This window comes from Varroa jacobsoni, unplaced genomic scaffold, assembly GCF_002532875.2.
Source record: "Varroa jacobsoni isolate VJ856 unplaced genomic scaffold, vjacob_1.0 contig00824, whole genome shotgun sequence".
NCBI lineage: Eukaryota > Metazoa > Arthropoda > Arachnida > Mesostigmata > Varroidae > Varroa > Varroa jacobsoni.
Window position 1 is genome coordinate 64,597 of NW_019214535.1, and position 18,632 is coordinate 83,228.

Below are 18,632 nucleotides of genomic sequence, written 5' to 3' on the forward strand. Positions count from 1 at the left end.
AGTCATTCTTTTTGGACGGGACCAGCTCGACTCCCATGGATATAAGGCTCTACTTCTCTAGTGTAGGTTCGTGCAAAAGTTGTAAGTAGCCCGGTGTCTACCGAATAGGTTATGTAGCCGTAGACCGTTCTAAACCTATACATGTCTGTATATGACAAAAGGCAATATGGTATTGTTGTCCAGTGGTGTAGAGTATAGGAAAGAAGGCAGAGAAGCATTTGTGAAGGAAACAAACTCGGTGGCCAGTGGCTGAAAAATTCATCGTTCTTCTTAGGTTGCGTCCAGTTCTGTCCACAATCCCCGCTCTTCTTTTGTTGGACAGTTGCAGTGCCTGCTTTCCTATGTTTGCTCCATTTTTTGCTCGTGCTCAGTTTACTTTGTGAGCCTGGTTTTCACCTGGAGACTGGGGGGTATGAGACAACAGTAGCGGCGTTCTGCGAGAAACCGCTGGCCTATCTTCATTGCGGTATAGTAAGAATGGAAAAAAAGGTACTGGCTAAGCACAGGAGAAAGGTGGACTGAAATGTGTGTGTTTGACTGTAAGTGAGTGTACTTATGTGTGCGTTTTTGCGTAAGGTCAGCGAAAACAATGCATCATCTGACCCCTGGCTTTTGCCGTAGCCCCTAGCGCAGCCCAAGTGGCTCGACTTGGCCGACACCTTCTCCGTAGTTCCTTGAAAGCTGATTTGCGCCTATTCTTCACACATCCAGCCAACATGCTTTCCTCTTGAGTGACCTTGGCTTCTCTACATGCTCGTTTGTTGCTTATTTCCTACCGAAAAGAAGATAAAAACGGCAGCATGGAAAGACGGAGAAATATGGGCAGCTTGCTCAGGCAAGGTCTAGTCGAGGGCGAAAAATGATATGGAGAAACATGAAATAAAAGAAAATAGGTCAAACCATCGTGTAAAAGACGGTAAACGGTGTCGGTTGTCTTGGCAGCAGCGACGACAACTACAGTATCAAACGGAGGTTGGAAAGGGGCACTCTTTGTCCCTACCAGCCTATTCATGCGTAGTTCACGGAGATAACGCAAGCAGTCACGCATAAGATTATAAAAGTATCCAATCTAGCGCAATAACTCGTACGCAAGCTTTTTCATATCAATATGCCTAAGTATTTCAATTAGAATATTTGATTTATTTTTCTACGTCTGCGGGGGGGGCAGCACTTGTATACGTCTCACATATTTATCTGTGCATAACGCTGTAAAACAATCAAAGGATTTCGGTAGTATACACTTACTATACCAGCCATGTGAGGTAAACGTTCAGAAACACATTTGTGCATAAAAAAAGCGATAATTTAATCGTAGAACCCACAGACTGGACTTTAACAAACAGCTTTATTATATTTCTAGATTCGGTAGAATGATTCGAAGGGTAAGTAGCTCCGAAACGTGTCTAATGTTACTAGCCATATGTTCTACAATCAATACTAATTGCGGCACGCTTCTGTTGTAAGTCTACTAGGGACTGATAGTTGAGTTATCGAGAGAATCTTGGCCAGCCGTCTCCATACGATGCTCGATCGTATAGACTCGAGAACAATTGTTGAGGGAAAGGATTGGCGCAGAAGTAATGGCAGCGACGGCGACGGCAGGGGGAGGCACAAACTGAGAGAAATGCGCGCATCGTGAAAAATGAAAGCTACCAAGCAAGGACCGGCCATCTCCTTCCGTTTCCATCATCGCTGCTTCGATTTATTCTTATCGCGTTCGGCCCGAGAACTCCGCTATTCGTTTACTTTCCCTCTTCCTTAATCTTGTAGCCATTCGTCCCAGTCCTATTGCACCGGCATCTCCTTTTCCCCTTTAGCCGCAGCCTTATTCCCTGCACCCCCAACATCATCCAACCAAGCAGACAAACTCTTAGACCAAGAAGCTGTTGGTCTGCTACAATTACTTCAACAGCATTTATCTACCGATAGTAGCTCGTAGTAAACAGCTCGCTATTTTATTTCACTGATCAGTAAACCCACACAACAGCTTCACAATAAGTCGCGATTTGGAAGTAACTCAAAATGATGCCAACAAATATCTAAAAGTATTCGCATACGTTTCTTTTTAATGGTAAATTTTGCGCGTTTAAAATTTTACTCAAATACAAAATCAATAAAATTGGCTTCTTCGGTTTTCTTTATGGCCATTATTCACTTCCGTCTGCTTTTGGCCACCCCTTAATCGTTAACGGCTGATCATCAGACGGCCTGATATCGAATGGCTTCTAGGTCATGTGAAAATGCTCCTCTCAACTTTTTTTATGGGAGTACTAAGATGCGAGGTATACTATGACAATTCACGTACTCTGCGCAAACCTATCCAATATCCTATATCCGTACCACAGTTCCAGAGATAAGGCTAGATATAAGCGAAAAACTGGGCAAAGCAAAGATCGAAAGCCATTAAGAAAAGTGAAATCGCTTACATTATTAATGTTTTATTTAAGTATAATCTTAAATAATAAAGAGATTATTAACAAAAGGAAACTTCATGAAAATACTCCCAATTCATTTTTGTCAACGTAATTCTGAAATTGCACCCATTGGCACCCAGGGATGACTGCATGATTATTTCTGTACCAACGGGGGGGGGGGGGGGCAAACACCATAAACTTCATTGCGTTAGCAAGTTTGTGACGAAAAAGTGCTGCATAAATTATAAGTGTGCAATAAAATGTTTAAGATTTCACTTAATTAACAATTCATTTTTTTAATTTTATATATTTAATAGGTTATTTTACAGAAAATAGAAGCTGGGTGTTAACAGCGATTATACGACGCTGGGGCATTATGAACAGTATCATCGTCCTTTACGATAGGCACCGTTCTAACTAACGACTCTACATAGCGGCAGGAAGGCGTCTTCGAATTCTCTGTTTGTGCCAGAAACCACCTGAGACTCTTGTTTAAAGCTTCTACCTTGGCGCTAAAACGTTCTCGTTTTTTCTAGCCTATCTCTGCTTTTTTGTTGAAGGTAACATCTATTTGAATGGACATGAATATTGAACCTCGCTTATTCACCTTTGCTGGTAGTACGTCATACTTACAGGTCATCAAGGCAACATTCTAGGATCAGAGCACGTAAAGGGATCTACTAAACAATTTACCTCATGTGAGTTTAATTAATTATATTCAGTCTATAGATTGAGAGTTTGAAAGATTTGGCAGAGGTTCTAAGGACTGTACAGGACTGCAATTTCTTCCACATCTGGAACATGTACATGTATCATCAGGCTTGTGGAAAGCCGGTTTCCTGTAGAGTTTATGGTAGATACCATGCGCGACAGAGCAAATGACAACAGGTCTGTTTAGCCGGTTCATCCCTGTCTAATCCTAAGGAGCGTCCTTTTCCTGATTCCGCCAATATTTGCTCCCAATTCCTAATATTGGTCTTGAAAGGCTTCGTTGCTGATAGCTTAAAGTAACGACGCAGGTTTTCGGACAACACTGGCAAGTTGGCTAGAAGATACGCAAGGCCATTTCAGGTAGTCATGGCCAGTCCCAGCGCTCTTTTGCGTCAAAGAGTTTTGATGTAATTCTATTATTTAAATTTTTCCGCTGCAAAATCGTTCCATAACCAACCCTATTGCGAAAGTAGCTTACAACGAACACTTTTTTGTCTAATATCACACAAATCTTGCAACGTTTGCCATTTTGAACTCTATTGACATATTATCTTACCTTCATTATCTCCACAATATTCGTTTCTTCATAGTTAATTGAAATCAGACGTAGCCCCTAGCTAAATACAAATCAACATGGTAAATATTAGGCTGTAAAGGATACATTACGTTGACTAGATAGCATTTCGGTGACTATAGTAATGCGTGCAATCATAAAATAAGATGTTTTTAAAGACGTTTAGTCTTCTGTCTCAGATACGTAACAAAACTCACTCATTAAGCTATTTAGCCGATAAATGGCTTCGATGTACGTTGCGGTCAAACGGTGGCCGCCCCTTCATAGGACAGGATAGCTTTCCACTCATGGGTCTACAGAGTGCCCTTGGGCTTACGCCAGCAAACACGATACACTGCTTAAGAGGGTGCACGTTTCTGATATCACGAACAAGTGTGTGTGGGATGATTGTTTGGACATTGTCCTCCTTTTTCTCTTTGCAGTGCTTGTCATCCTTTTCTTTCTCTCCATAAATAAAATAACCTTTGTCTTTGGTTCCTCTAAAGGACTGCAAGTCACGTTGTTGGTGAGCACTGCATGAGAGTTTTCGAGGCCCGAGTGCTGCCTTTCGCGATGCCAACGAAAGCAGGATCGGTAGTTTTACCAAACACTCGAGTCAATTTTCGGCTTGAGTGGCTCAAAAGCCGGAACGACAAAACGAGGGACGCAACTAGCCCCTCTAGCGCCTTTGCTCACCTCTTACCGCCGGTCTTGTCCCGGACACTCTGCACACAACATCCCGAACACTTTGCACTTGGTGGCTTCTGGCGATGCTCCACCATCTTTCTGCCTGCCGCTTGCGTCGAAACAGGCGCCGCCGTCGCCTCCGCTTTGCGTTCATGACAACTTTCAAAGCTTCGACACATACGCGCCTCTGCTGACTCAGTGGACGACGCAAAGGGACGACAGGACCCATTAAGGCGTCTGCCTAGGACAGCGGCCCCGGATTCTATCCCCCCCCCCTTCCCCAATGTTGCTTGGCGATGGTCAGCCCAGCGGTTGCCTTGCTATTGCACTCGTCGGCATCAATTGCCCCGTGTACTTTGTAAGCTTTCAGTACGCACTAACAGTATACACATAGGCAGAAAACATCCTGTAGGTGCCAGCTATTTATACAGTGTGAAGCAAAATTCTCTGAACAGTTAGAGAAAAAGTTACTTGGAGAGTCTTTATTTCACAACGTCGCAAGAAATAGTGCAATTAAGTGTGAATCATTAAACTTAATTAACTGTGAAAGGCATGTGTTACCTAATACCATTTCTATATTCCCATGATACTTTATTACAAGGCCACGGTATGCATGATTATTCAAACGCCTTTATTGATTAGTATCAAAATATCGTGTCCTATGTTAATAATATAGCATTATAAGAACATGAAAATGGTATTTAGATCCGCCTGTTACAAATGTATTACACACTTAAATCCACTCTTTGTTGGCGTATTTCCTTCGCCTTTAACAACTGTAATATGAACGCTCTTAAAGCAAACTTCTTTTAAACTTTCCAGGGAAATATAGCTGCCCCTGTAAGATGCAAATAGACACAACTACATATATAGATATATAGGCAGAGAGGTAACTACAAAAGCGTGTTTGCTCCTAACGTACAACATTGCGAAAAGGATAAATGCAAGATTCTTAAGAGAAGCTTCCCGTTCGGATCTGCGATTCGATATGACGTTAAAATGATGGTGTTTTCGCTGACTAATCCTGACAGTCCTCTGTGTGTTGCCGAAGTCCACTAAATGTCGAGAATGCTCATGAACGTGCATGTGCGCGCTGATATTAAAAAGAATAAGTTGCACGTATATGCTGTACTGATAATGTTGCTGGCGTCGTCGTGCATCGGTTCTCTCTTTTTTTTCCCGCTATCGCTGACTCTCGCTGCACCCTAAGACAGTGCTTTGGATGCATGCATAGAACTTGGAAGTATACTGGTCGGAACAAGCTTCGGACCGAGCTGCTGGCTCGGAAGGAAGATCTGGCGAATGGACATGCAGGCGTATGCTGCGAGCTTTTCTTCGCGCTTTTCTGTGCTATCCTGTGTCATGCTCCGTTGAGCCTCGTGCAACGACAGTGTGCCTGTCGGGCTCGCTGCGTCATAAAGCACCCCAGCCCCAACGGGCACCCTTCGGGTCGTCGTTGTCATAAACGCACACCCACACATACGAACCCATAGCCATACACTAATATTACCACAAGGAAGAAGAATACATCTTCGACGACCGCACTGAAGGCTCATCAGAAACCAGCAATGCGTCGCTTCCGTTCACCATCGTTACCGCATTTACCACCCAAATGTTGCGAGAAGCTGGCTGTCTGGTCATGCGTCTTGTCGTTCTTATGCACAAGACGCACAAATAGGTGTACACACAACACACACGCACATACGGGCGCAAGTGCGACACACACACTCTTGGTAGGATTCACACGTGCGGACACGCACGAACTTTACAACGGCAGAAGGAGCAAAGGAATAAACAGCAGCAACAGTAGTAGCGACGCTGCTGCTGCCGTGAGAGGAGCAACGTAGAAAAGCGGTCTCTTCCGCGAGAGGGCTAGATAACAAGAGAAGTGGAGGCATAGACACCTCACGGGGGCCGTTTATTAGCATCCGCTGTCCGCCTCGTGGCCGCTCGCAAAAAGATAAATGCCGGGCCGCAGTGGCGGCGGCGACAATGCTGGTGATGGCGACGATGGTGTCCAACGCCTGTTCCTCATTCCGTTTTTGTTATTGTTGATGTCATCGCTACTTGTACCGTCGCTGTCGCCATTATTGTTCCTAGCTCGTCATTGCTGCACGGTGTAGTAGTAACTTGTAAACACACGCTAGAAGAGGCCGGTGCTGTTGACAGCCTGGTAGCTAGAGCACACTGTGCACATACATTAACAGTAAAGACAGACATAACGGCTTTGCTGTGTCTCCCTCGGTAGAGAGCGCCGGTAAAGAAAGGCGATACTGCACCCGCCATGTTACTGCCGTTGCTGCGCCCGAAAATGGTGCCCCCGAGAAAATGCTCTCGTGTAGTGAATCGAAGAACTTACGCTGGGCGTCGCTAGCTTGGAGGGCACACACCCACTGTCACGTTCGCCATAGATATTTGTACGGATATCCTTGCCATGTCTGCTACAGCGTGTCCTGGCAACTTGTATGTTAAGTTATATATATCAGTTACTTGTATGATATAATCTATCAGTAGCTGAGGCTTGCTCTGTGAGCAATCTCAGAGTGCTTTATTGCCAAACATACTATTTAGAACATCGTGATTAATTCGTTCTTATTTCTAATCGTTAGCGACGCTGTATTATGTAGCAGAAGTAAAATTTCCATTACAACTAACTCGAGCATTGCTACTGTGTTTTCCGCTTGGTTTTATTTTCATAGTTGCCGATGTGTTGAAATGGCAACGAAGTTGTCTCGAAAACTGACAGCGTCTGTGGGATAGACTCCCACGAAACGGAAGAAGGTTTTTCATCTTTCTTTGTATAGCGCACCACCTGCTGCGTAGGTAACCTGTCATCCTTTCCTTTATGTAGGCTGCAAGCGCCGAATGTCGAAAGTAATGGACGTCACAAAGTCTGATGGTTATTCATAGCTAACCTATCTGTCAATGAACCTTGGGGACACATGTAGGTATACAAGGATCATTGATATGGGAGAAGAGGTTAAATATGATTAGTTTTGAGCCAGGAGTCAGCCATTTGATATAATAATTATAATGGCTAACGATCGTTCCACGCGCAGAAGCTTTTTTAGGTAAAATAATTGAAATTCTCCGGTGTAATGCTATAGTATTAATAAGGGTGACATAGTAGCTTATTTTACGACGGCGGACATGTAAACAGGTTTTTATCTCTCTCGTACTATTTTTTGATTCGGGGTCCTATTAACAACAGGAGCAGCGGGATATATTTGTTTATTTCGTTTGCCCCTATTCGCTATTCATTTTCCTTGTTGCATTTCAGTTTGTTATCATTGATAGCCTGCAATTTTTGTTTTGATGTTAATGTTATTGCTTCTTTTGGCCCTGTTACTTCAATTAAACTGAGCTGCCTGTTCGTCTTTTGTCGATCGACTTCGTACTAGTTAACGCTTCGTGGCAATAAGGGTAACATGAACGACAGAGGGAGATGTTGAACTGCTGGTTTGGGTTGCCGTGTCAGTCTATTCACTTTCTTCGTTGCACGAGTGCACGTGCAGATGAGCACAGGCATCATACATGTATGTTCTTTTGTGTCCTCAATGTTGTAAAACCTCTCAACGATCTGTGTAAATCCTGGCTTGTATTTACTATACAGTTCAAATCCCATTCTTCTCGATGCGTACGCCAGCTTCGTTTGTTATCAAAGAGGGAATTTATTGAAACCGCTAAAATGAGAGTTACATTGACACAATTTAATTTATTCAAATTATGCTATTTCGATATCCGATTTCATTGAAGATTGTTAGAATTTATGTCTTATAGCTGTACGTCCAATTTAGTGACTACGGTGTCCCTATACGTAAAGGGCGACGTAGTCTGAGTGGCTCTTGCGCATTTTTCGGGTTGGCAAATGGATTCTGTATTTTCCTACCGTGTTGCTTCACAGACCTGTTGCAGAAAAATTCTAGTATGTCCGGTAAGAACCATCTGAAGTAACGCCTAATGTCTTAAGTCCTGAACGTAAAAAATGATGGCTGTTTCGAACAGCTGCTGTAACAAAAAAGATTTGAATAGTTTTCAATTGTTGATCAGTCAAGTTATTGCAGGTTGGACACTCCACAGGGTACATGAATGGTATTGCTCCATGGACCAACACACGCCAGCTCATAAACGATAGTTTAATGCAAATAGCAATTGCAAGTTTTAACGCTTAATGAGCCAAAGCGTAATAAACATTTCAGCTTTCTAAGTAAGCGTCCTTGTCATCCTGCGAGTGGCAACGATGGCAAAGCTGTTGTGAGGGGCGACACGCCGTGTAAATGTATACAAAGCCCCATGGTGCATTATATGCACTTCTCCATGTTGGGGCCATAGTTGACATACCATCTCAAGAGCGCTCATAATATCATGTTTAATGTAATAGTCGGCAGTTATAGACCGTTGGGTACTTGCTACTCATTATCATCGTCCTAAACCTAGACTTCGCATGTGTAGTCGACTGTCTACATCCCTACAATAGATAGACGTCCTTTCTACTTGCTCTTAGCCTTCTGCATCTTTCCTTCCTGAATTATACATCCACGGGTATATAGCAACCCAGCGCGCAGAGTACCTGTTTCTGGGTACATTTTCTTCGTTGTGCCCACTCCATCTTTGTTTCACAACTCAAACCGTTAATAAAGCCATCCTAACTCGAAGACCATAGCTGTTATATGTGTATGTGATCCTTGACCGAGAACTGGATTGTGAGTGTCTTTAGAGACGTCCAACATTTCTGCTCTGATGCGCCTCTACTTCCTATACGCATACACGCCACGACACTACAATGACGGAAAAACGTTATAGGAGAGAGAAAAGCGCGTACAAGAGGGCGAATAATAGAGAACTAATGATAGATATACATTGTCTGTCTGTCGGAAATCGCAACTTTTGTAGAAGAATAGATCACGATCGTGGCTTCCCACAATTGCGCCAGTGCACCTTTTACTACTCCTGGCGGCGGTCTGTAGCTCGTTCTCACCGTTTTCTTGCAACACAAGGGTTGTCGAACCTTCCGCCAGTCGCATCCATTCAAATGCGGTTGTTAGGCCTTGGCCTGGTTAAAAGGACATAGTCCAGGCCAATGGGTCTGAACATTTCATTCGGTGCCGCTGTTGTAAGGGAACATAGCGTACAGTGTCATATCCCAACTATGAATGGATCCCGTTCTGTTTTGCTATTGAGGTTATTCCTGTCCGCTGCTGATGCCGCTCGTGCTACGCACTAGTTCGAACGGTCCTTTGCATCTTCCTTTGCTGTTTGATATAGGCTGAGGAGCAGTTTACATCGAGTTCTGCTACGTTCTTCATAACCATCCACCCGAACTTTAGCTATACAGGCAGCTACAGTACAGAGTACCCGACATTGCTTGCACAGTTATGTGCTACGGGTGCTCTTGTACCACAGGAGCCACTTAACGCTTATAGCCGCTTCACTATTGCCACGACGGTGGTTGCCATCACCACAGTGGCCGCTGTCTGGCCGTTAGCGCGCAGGTCTGTAGTTCCGCTCCTCATCACAGCGTACGGCGGCTGGATGCTAGTTTACAGGCGATGCAGCCCCCAAGCAGCTGTGTCAGCAACCCTGTCTGCAATCTCCGTCCCTTCACCGCTATGTAGCTAGTTCTTTTCCAGCGAGCACAGCTAACGCAACTACTCGAGCCCTTTGTACGAGTAAGCCCTTTTTCCTATGCGCTAGCCGAGATGCACATGTAATCCCGTCGACTGCCCAACCTTTTCCCTAGGCTTCCGTCAGCCTCATAACTCCTCCGCCCGCGCACGCTAACAGAAACATCTACATATATACGCATGCTCACCTACTTATATATACCGTTATGAGGGATAAAAGAGCAAGAGTAAGTACTGGAGACTAACGCAATGAGGTGGAAAGATGACGTCGAAAACAACGAGAAGCTCTACGAAAAGCACTTGTACTCGTCGTGCGATGACGACAACGACGATAAGCTATAACACGAGCGACCTCTTCCTTCAACCAAACCAGTGGCAGGAGCAGTGGCGCAACCTCCCACCAGGCTCCTAGTCCTCTAGGCGCACGCGAGCGCACATATTTACACCGTCCCTCTTTGCCCTTCTATTACAGCCACAACCCCATCTTTTCCGTAGAGGATAGTGCCCACAATACAAGTAGTAGCGGCAATGCAGAGCCAGTAATCGTAGTAGTAGCAGCGGCGTGGAACCGCTATTGCCGCATCAAGTGCGGCTGCCTGTTTAGAGGGTCGTTCTGAGCGGGGCCGTGGCCAGGCGGAACGCAAGCATCGGCCTAAGCAAAGCCAGACCTCCCTCTGCGACGCTCTACTAACAAGGGCAATAGCCGCTGCCTCCTTTGTAAAAGCGGTGTGCCTGCTTTGCCCTCTTCGTACTCCTGTCTTCCCGCCGATTATTTCGGAAATTGCGCAAACGCCTGCAGATACTACTACTACTACTACTAGTACTACTACTACTACTAATACTACTACTACTACTGCTACTAGTACTAGTACTAGTACTACTACTATTACTACTACTCCTGCTGCTGCTGATGCTGATGCTGCTGCTGCTGCTGCTGCTGATGCTGATGCTGCTGCTGCTGCTATTGTTGTTAGTGAATTGCGCTTTGAGACCCATCGCGCCAGCGGGTGGCGTCGGCATTATTGCTACCATTATTGTTGCTACTGCTGCTGCCAGCGCTGTCGTTTTTACTATTTCATAGAAATAGCGTGGAATTGGGAGGACAATACAGCCCAGTTCACCTTACTAGCCAGACATCCCTGATTTTCCCGCAGCATAGCATATTTCAGGCGCGTATTAATAGGGATAGATGCCCCCGTTTGGTACAGCGCATGGCAAGAACTGCACGAACGCACACCTCGCTACTGCTTACGATCCTCCTCAGCGTTTAGAATCCTTTCTCCTTGGACCTTTCGTAGATCGCCGAAGTCGCCTCTGTTGCTGCTGCTGCACTGTTGACCCATTTTCTTTTTCGCTAACCTTGGTGGCAACCCGTGTTCGCCATGGAACCCACCAGGAAACAGCCGACGCAGCTCATTTACTGGGGCTTGTATATTCATTAGTTCGTATGAGTTATGCGCCAGTAAGACAGAATCGAGACGGTAGCAGGCATTAAGAGCTAACCGTATTAGAATGGCTGTCTATCTAATCAACAACAAACAGTTGACGCCAATGCACAAACTGGCATTTTATACCTCTAAATCGTCGCAATCGCAAACTAAAGAGACTCGCCTCATAGGGGCAGACTGGACGTCGTGATTGTGGAGCTGGTGTTTAGGAGGTGAGTGCACCGTCAAGAAAAAGCCGCAGAGTAGATGTAAGTATGATTGCGGGACACACGAAACGTTATTATCCTTGTTGCTATCAGTATGAGTATATGAACGTGTCGTCTGGGTATTTGTTAGCGTCATACATATACATGTATTTAATTTAAGTACCACGTCAAGACCACACCCACTCAACTAGGCGGCGTCACAGCCCATTTATACCCGCGATGACGACGGCAACGACGATAAACGCAAAATTAATATAGAAGCTGTCTGAAAATTCTTCATCTTTTCTACATGTTGCTCGTAGAAAGCCCGTACACTGTATGAAAGTGCAAATGATTCTTGTTAATTAGAAATGTGTAATCATATTCAGAAAATTGAAATTTCCTGGTTAAAAAATGCAACTGTTTTGCCTATAACTGGCAGTAAGATCATCAATGTAGCTCACAAAAGAAGTACCACTTAAAATTGCCGACATGACAAACTTACACAATAACACAATGTATGAGGCAAAAAAAAACTTGAGTTGAAAACTATAATCGTCGTATGAGCAAGCGCCTACCGAGGTGGTTCCTTTGCTCTGTCCACAGCTTTCACAAATATATCATGTCGACACTGAACGAACATTATACTCGACAATAAGCAGCTTCAAAAATAATCGCCTACTCAATTTGTATTTTGAATACAACCGTAATTCGGTATTGCAGTCACTGGCTGCGATGGACGAGAAGCATTGGCCGGAAAAATAGTCCGCCTTATTTGTCCATGTGGGAAAAAATGTGTGAGTGTTGTATGGATATAGAGAGGCATGGAGTCGTGCGAGGTCAGGAGACCTAAGAGAATGGCACAAGAACGTCAAGGGAATCTCGTCACGGGCTTGCCGGCTGACTGGCGCGACTCTTCGACGACGTGATTGCTGTGGGCGGACTCCATTACAACGAGAGAAGCGATAGTCACCGACGATAGAAGAAGACAACAACGATGACGACAACAGCCACGACGACGCCATGCGGAAGAAGGAAGTTAGGCCATGATAAGGACAGGAGCACGATATCGTCATTGCTGTCCCTTTTAGCTAACCACAGCGACTATGACAGTGGGGAACAAGTGGAAAAAGAAGCAAGACAGAAATGGGTATGGCTGCTGATGCTAGCTTGGAAAGAGCGAACGGATAGTGGAAAGAATGGCGTCCGAAACGCGATGATACCACGCCATAGGGTTGATAGAAGAAAAGAAGAGAGCGAGAAAGTGAGAGGGAGAAAGATGGACTCTTGCTGACTTTGTATGCGTTCGTGTCGTTGCCTACGCCCCTTCAAGTGCTTACGTGTAGACAGATCTGATGATGACATATATAGATGTGATTTAGCTGGGCAAACGCTGCCGCGCGTAAATAGTAAGTAGTACCATCTTCATCACGAACAGTACACACTTGAGTACACAGTGATTGATTCTCAAAAGACTAAAGGGAATGGGGTAACGTTCATTGTAGCAATAATGAACGTTTTTGTAGCAGGCAGGTCTATGGCAAAACATGGTATCTTTGCAGTAGCAAAACGACAAAATAAGGCCACTAGATACTACGCCTACTCACTGTAATAATGAATTTTCACAAAACTACATATATGCCCAAGTATCGTTCTCCAGAATAAGGCTCGGCTTGTCTGCTAAAGCACTTTCGCTGGCCGGTAACCCCTTATTAAGGTCAAGAGGCACGCTGCTGCTGCTGCTGCTGCCACTGTCTCCATCAACAGACGTCGGGAAATCTTCTCCAAAAGTATGAACACACAGAGCTTAATGTCACGTAAAAGAGACTCAGAATCGTCACTGCATATGCTGTTTAACGTTATTTAGAACAATATTCGCATGAAAACGTCCAGAAGTGTAGCCCCGTATGTATTAGCCCTATGCGTAAGCCAGCCTCCTTCGGACGTTCCATTGCACACGGTACACATTTCCAAAACAGTACAGCTATTTAACCATAATGAACCTTTCTCTTTATATACGCCATCGTCATACTTACAAACTATGCAACGTTCATGCAGCTAGTGGCGACTTTTGTTCTACGTATACTTTACTGTTAACAACCTGGGACTGTTAATAAAATTTCATAGATAACCCAGAATGCTAAGCATGCATTGCGTGATCTGGGCCAACGGCGATCAGCACTTACATTAATTTGCATTAATTACTGATTGGTAATTTATTCCGGTTTCAGAAGCACTACTTCCTGTGAAACCAGGCTGACTTCACTTACGGGTCAGGAGTTCTTACCGTTTGGAGTATAATAGTATGGAGCATGTCGCGCTTGTTCGTAGTGGGGACTATTGTCCGGTGAGCAAGCGCCCACATACTGCGTTGAGCCAGCTCTGCCTCCGGGGCCCATAGGGCCCCCCATCGTGAGGTTTCTAGGTGGCGCTGGAGGTCCGTCTGGAATTCCGAAAACGGTAACAAGAAAAACGCAACTTAACTATAATATACGTGAGCTTGTTCTATATAGTAATTTTTTTTTATCAGGTAGCCTGATAACATGAACAGCCGAAGAACACCCCTCCGTTGGTTAGCTAGTGTTGATCGGTACGTACACTCAGATCTGTATTTTAACCATTCTGATTTCCTTGCTTTACGGCTTGATGAAATTCCAGTTTACAATTAGGTAAAGCTAGTATTATAGTATAGAGTTAATGTAACTTATTAATGAAATCTTAGCGGACAACGGGCGGCTAAGTACCATACATTGGTGATCGACATTCTTCTCGGTTCTATTTGAACAAATATAAAATGCCATTGTACATCTATGACCGTTACGAATGAAAAGAATAGAAAAACCTTCTGTATACGAAATAGATGATATAAGGTGCGTACCGATAGAAAATAATTTATTTAGATTAATAAATAATCCGGGTAAATTATTCCCAGCCCACGGTAGTGAACAAGGAGAGCCGTCCTTATATGCAGTGTGTTTTGTTCTATCCTAACGTATCCTATCGTATCCTATCGTATTGTGAGCGCGACAGCACCGATCAGGTGACTGCGCCGGTATCTTCGATTGCTTCATTATACCTTATGGTCACCGTAACCAAATTTACGTTTAGGATCGGCTAAGCGGTGGCTGCTCTTTACTGATGTCTATTTTTGATTTTACAAAAACCCATTTTGTGTTTAAAAATAGAAGCTTCTAGAAACAATACATCATCATATCGATGCGAACCATAAACACAACATTAGGTCCTGTCGAGAAAAAGGATCGAGTCTATTGTTATATGGATTATAACAAATAATCAAGGTGTTCGTCATAGTGGTATTTTGGATGATAGCTAGCTATTGTACCTTGCAGAGTAAAATTTAGACTGGTATTTGACCGTTTTCAAAGTGCGAAAAACTAATGGAAGATTTAAAATTTTGTGTAGTTATAATTTTGCAGAAATTGCAAAGCGTCTTTTGCGCCCATTTACTAATGCTTTCAATATATATATATATATATTGCAACATAAAATACTAAACGTATAATATAGATTTAGTAAGTTATCTCAGGTTAATATGATTCATTCTAGATGAGCATACGTTGTCTGGAAGAAATTTGAACGCAAGATATATAGACGCGCAGTCTGGAACTTATCGAGACCCAGCCTAAGTCACCGGTACTCAAACGTGTTATGGCTTAAATCGGAGGTTAAGAGCTACTGTGAACAGTGGTCGCGAGTTAACAAAATAGACTTCATAATATCATCGATTCATTGAATGGGGCACTCGCACTAAGCTACGAGGCTGAAGTTCACAGTCTGGGAGCTAGCCACTCTACAGCGTGGAGTGTTACAAAGCGGGTTAATCCACTATCTCCTTTGCTCACCTCGAAAGAAATTGTCTATTGAGAAGAAGGCATTGTTTCGAATATATATTATATATATATATGGGCTCGTCCGTATTGCGGTTGTGACTGAGAGCATGTCTCATTGCAAAGGTATACACACAGCATGGTAAACGCAATACATATATATATATTCGTCGAAAAATACACAATCAATCACATTAGGCGATAGGCTAGTCAGTGGCCGTAGTGGCAGCTGTGGTTGCGGCATGCCACGCGACTTATCGGCCAGTGCCGCACCAGTGTCTCTGTGTGGGCGCGATAGCCATGTGCTTGTAGGATGAAGGAGCTGTGGTGTCATACATAATGTATACTGGCACACCGCAGAGAGTAAGGCCCACTGTGCAGAATGCTATTACCCTCTATTCTAAACTACTATAACAACCGCCACCTCGACCGGCAATAGACCAAATGAAGTCAAGCGACCTACGGAAGAATGGTATACGTATAGCCTATACAGCCCTCTCTATCTACGACACAGGCTACATGCATTTCATGGTCTGCTCGGCCTCGGTGGCTGCAAGCGTTGCGTGGTTCGTCTAAGGGTTGCTTGGTCGGCGCCCAAAGCGCCCATACACCACTACCGGGTCAACCTACGAAACCCTACGGACACAACAACCTACCTACCGACCGACCGGCCCACGCAGTACATCCGCTCATTCCTGGCCAGTTATCTCTTTAACGCGCAAGCAGCGGTACCTAAGGCGACGATACAAGCGGCATGTGAAGAATCCGGCTGACGGGTCGACTACCTGCTCGCCTGCCATGCTGAAGGACACCATGTTTGAACGACAGGTTCAAATATGGTGCCACTCTTCGTATTCCGTCCGAGAATATGGCTGGTTTTCGTCTCGCGTATCGATATGGCCCACATCATAAGCAAACATTGCCACGAAGTTTATTCGAGTTTTTGCTGAGAATGAATAGTGACAAACTATAATGGCGGCGCTTATATCGTCTTCGTTCGATGTTCATCCACATGGAAGAGTTACCCACTAACTCCTTCCCTGAACTTCCCCGTAACCACTGGCATGGCAACTTGCTCAGTCTTATCTCAACGAACGCCCGAATGGCTCTGCAAAGCGATTTTATACATTCGTAGTATTTATGGCATCAGTTGTATGAACTGAGAATGTGTGTATGTATCGGGGGGTACGGCCCGCCCACGATCGCAAGCGCAGATACGATCTGGCATGAACCAAGGGGGAAGTTAATTATCTTGATGTAAAGCATCGTTATAACAAATGTTGCACACAACAGTCAGTCAATCAGTTAAGACGACCTCAACGACCGGATATTAACAGCGCTGGCCAGATAGATTAACCGGTTAGACAAAAATGAAGTCGTTTATTACCTCAACCGGTTATGTACACTGTACACCGAATCTACAGATCTGCGGTAATCTATAATAAATCAAAATTCTTTGCAACAAATCAGACCTGAAAGTCTATGCCATAATAACCCAGACTTATATGCATTACATGCGTTAACAAAACAATAGTTATTAAGATCTAAATTATACAGACGCTCCGTCGGATAATATTCAGACCTTCGTATCTGCTTTGAGGATTTCGAGTGATGTAAATGTGTGAAGACACCTTTACATTTTATACTTTTAAGCGACAGCTTAAACAATAAAGAATTAGATTAACGATATACGACCGCATTTGTATCTATTGATTGTGTCTATCCCATATACGATAGATAATGAAATTATGGTAGATTGGTTGTTCATTGAGCGGATGCCTGTGATTCGAAGGGCAACGAAGTCGATAACTGCGTACTGCTTAATAACGGCGTCTTCTCTGGAAACTCTAATTTCGTATCGAAAACCCTAGAATAATTTTCCGTAGTGTAATTTTCCACAGCGCGTAGAACACATACCGTTGTAATTTTGTACGAATCTAATAATACAGTAGAAACGTAGATGGGGATTCTCACATGGACACAAAAAGTACAGGACAAGCTTTCGGATGTGGAGGACAGACTTTGTGCATTCACAGTAAACTGACACAAAGAGTGCTTTCCCTGCCGGACGGGAAATAATCCATTGTAGAGAACAAGTTCAACTTATATTCGTTTCGGTTAGTTGCTGCACACGTTCAGAGAGGCACGTTTACACACACATACACAACTATATAGTGCATCTGCAATGCCATTACAGAACCAGGATTTCTTTCTAGATCCGCTCGTTTGTCTGAACCGGTTTGAGCGTTGTTTGAGGCTGACTGGTTTGAAACCTTGCGGTGTTTTTGAGGGCTGAAGAGACAAGCTAAAATTTGAGCCGCGTAGCCTTCGACGCGTCTTGATCGAGTCACCGATTTCGACCCCAGAACCACCCGGCCCAAGTTGAACGCAACAGAGTGGCGGACGTTCAAGCGAACTTCAATTTTAGCTGATGCCCCAAAGATCGGCATCAGCAGCTAGCAGCGTGCGTGAGTCTTCGTATGAGAGCCCCCGTCCCACAGCGAATCAACCCTCGCCACAACCAAAGCAACCAAGCCTCAAGCCGACGTACTGCCTACATATACTTCCCGACCGCGAAACCCCCGAACCAAGCGGAGACAAGCCAGCCGGCTCATACTTTAGGTGCTATGCGGTACTAAAGATACTACTGAAGGCCTATTTTATTCGCTCTTTTTTGCTGTCGCTTTTTTCTTCATAAGCTCTTCGATTCTGTTTACGGACATATGCTGCTCTGTGGTGGGGTATTGAAGATGCAAATACCCTCCGTACACCTCTCAATTTCTGTCTCGATTAGCCTATACGTTTATTGGTGCTACTGAATAAAGAAAAAAAAAAACTTTTACAGTTAAAATCACTCCAGTTTCTTTGCACCTTGCGTTGCAGAACGTTGGGCCCATCTATCTATGTAATATTACTGCTGTTGTTGTTGTTGTTGTCGTCGTCATATCCCCTGTGGTTACTATAGATCTTGACCCGTTCAGCTGCAAGTTGGGCGAACCCACTGAAGGGCAGGTTCGTGTGTACGCTACCTATCGACTTGTCTATCTTTTTGGTTTGCGCAGGTGGTGGCAGAAAGGGTGACCCAATGCACAGGCGGAAGAGACTTAACCGCCATGTCTGCCTATCCACGTCGTATGTGCCACTGGTCGCTCGCTGCCCACA

General features: G+C 44.3%; 1 protein-coding gene across 1 annotated transcript in view; it reads right to left on the reverse strand.

The window, feature by feature from the left end:
- The window catches only part of LOC111271647 (teneurin-m), a 79,715-nt gene that overhangs the window by 35,417 nt on the left and 25,666 nt on the right, over positions 1 to 18,632 (reverse strand). The window contains exon 4 of the mRNA XM_086972984.1: positions 13,910 to 14,065. Within this exon, the coding sequence (XP_086829110.1) occupies positions 13,910 to 14,065 (156 nt within the window). The remainder of the gene's footprint in view (positions 1 to 13,909; positions 14,066 to 18,632) is intronic.